This window comes from Eimeria mitis, genomic scaffold (genome assembly GCF_000499745.2).
Source record: "Eimeria mitis Houghton genomic scaffold, Emh_scaff441, whole genome shotgun sequence".
NCBI lineage: Eukaryota > Apicomplexa > Conoidasida > Eucoccidiorida > Eimeriidae > Eimeria > Eimeria mitis.
In genome coordinates, this window is record NW_013572726.1 from 9,333 (window position 1) to 11,024 (window position 1,692).

A 1,692-nucleotide genomic window follows, 5' to 3' on the forward strand; every position below is an offset into this window, starting at 1 on the left:
GCGCTTCAAGATCAGGGTAACTATAAGGCTCATCATGGCCAGGTACAGGGACGGGCACGTCGAATTCCTCGTTCATATATACAAGCCACTTCAATTCCTCAAGGCGAAGCGTGACGGTGCGGCAAATGTCCCGTAGCAGTTGCAGGTGTAGGGCGAAGTCCCTCCGAGCCTCGACAACAGAATCAGATGGAATTTTGCATTCTCGCATCTTGGCCACGTGGTCACTGATTGTCGCCAGCGGATCTTCTGGAGGCTCTTTGGCGTCCTCAAGCGACGGTGTGAAGTGTTTTTGAAAAGCTTGCTGCACGGGCGATTTTGATGATTCCCATGCCTCTTTCATAGCGCCTGCGGCCTTGTTGAAATCATCAAAGTACTTGTGCATGCTCACATCGTCCAGTGGTATCTGGGGTGCCTTTAGGTAGGATCGCAACCTACTTGACACATTGTACTGAGCCTCCAACAGCAGAAGCACTAGAAAAGTGGCGAGAAATGGCTTAGCTTGACGTGTTATTTAAGGTGTTACGTGAATTTCACTAAACTCAGCCGATCGCAGAGGCTTCCTTACTTCCGCCGACTTTAACCACTTACCCTCCATGCTATATCTACACAGTGGAGAATGTATATCGGGAAACGCCGCGTGGTATATGCTACAAATTGATTAGGCGGATCGGCTTGAAGTGCAAATACACGAGTGAAGGCAATTTCTTGAAGCTTCGGGGACCTACTGGCGTTTCGGTACCCTTTGAATTCCTTCACCAGTTGGTGCGGTATGTTTTTTCCGCAGCATGGCCCTAACATATCTAATGCTCCCGTTTGTTATCCGCTTCGTTTTTTTAGCACCAACAGAAAACTCTAACAACCATGGATGTCTCCACAGTGAATAAAATTTTCGGACGTTTAGTTTCCAAATACAAACTGCGCAGTACTACAGCGTTCTACGCTGCTGTGCCTGCGCCTGGATTCGCTGGATAAGCCGTACTACAGTGCGGCTCATCGCAAACAAATTCTCGCTGACAAGGGTTATGCATAAACAGCGGTGGGTTCGCTTTCCTCGGAAACCGGTTTTTATTCCCGTTCTGCAATCTGGCTGGTCATGAGGACAAAAAGAAGACTTGCCTCACTGACAGTTGGGAGCGCCCTTCCTTCTAGGCGGAGATCCCACAAAAAAACGTTAAATACAAGACTGCGTTTAACTTTCTAGCTACAGCAGCAACTGTAACGAGGCCGGACACCACAGATGCGGACCCCTGCCGCACGAAAAGTGGTGTCACTCGGCACAACCCACAATAAAATCAGTTCATAGACTATAAAAGGAACAATGCAATCATCACCAGGTCATCCTTCTGTATGCCTTGCCTTAGCAACCGTCGCATAAGCTCCCTCTTAGTCTTCAGCCTGTTCTGCGCATTGTCCGCGTTTTCCTTCTCTTGTTGCTCTGCAGCTGCCACTACTTCTTCCTTCGTCCAATTATCTGCAATTTGGTTCAGCTTTCGTATGAATGCGTAATTCGTAGTGGCATCGGATTCACGGAATATCTGCGCAGCTGCTTGGGCAAAAGCTCCTGTTCGAAATGGCTCACCAGTATATGGAATCTGGTGTTCGGCAGGGGCATGAGCGGGGTTGAAAGCGCCGTCTCCTTCAAACGGTTGAAGAAATTCCATGAAATAATATCGGACGTTTAAGTTGGCGTCG

The 1,692-nt window shown here is 48.6% G+C and overlaps 2 protein-coding genes across 2 annotated transcripts in view; both read right to left on the minus strand.

The window, feature by feature from the left end:
- EMH_0012380 (uncharacterized protein) overlaps window positions 1–340 on the minus strand; it is a gene marked incomplete at both ends in the record, with an annotated part of 453 nt that extends 113 nt beyond the window's left edge. Inside the window, one exon of the mRNA XM_013499526.1 lies at window positions 1–340. Within this exon, the coding sequence (XP_013354980.1) occupies window positions 1–340 (340 nt within the window).
- Window positions 341–1,304: 964 nt separating this feature from the next.
- Window positions 1,305–1,692, minus strand: part of EMH_0012390 (uncharacterized protein) — a gene marked incomplete at both ends in the record, with an annotated part of 1,231 nt that continues 843 nt past the window's right edge. The window contains one exon of the mRNA XM_013499527.1: window positions 1,305–1,574. Coding sequence (XP_013354981.1) covers window positions 1,305–1,574 — 270 coding nt within the window. The remainder of the gene's footprint in view (window positions 1,575–1,692) is intronic.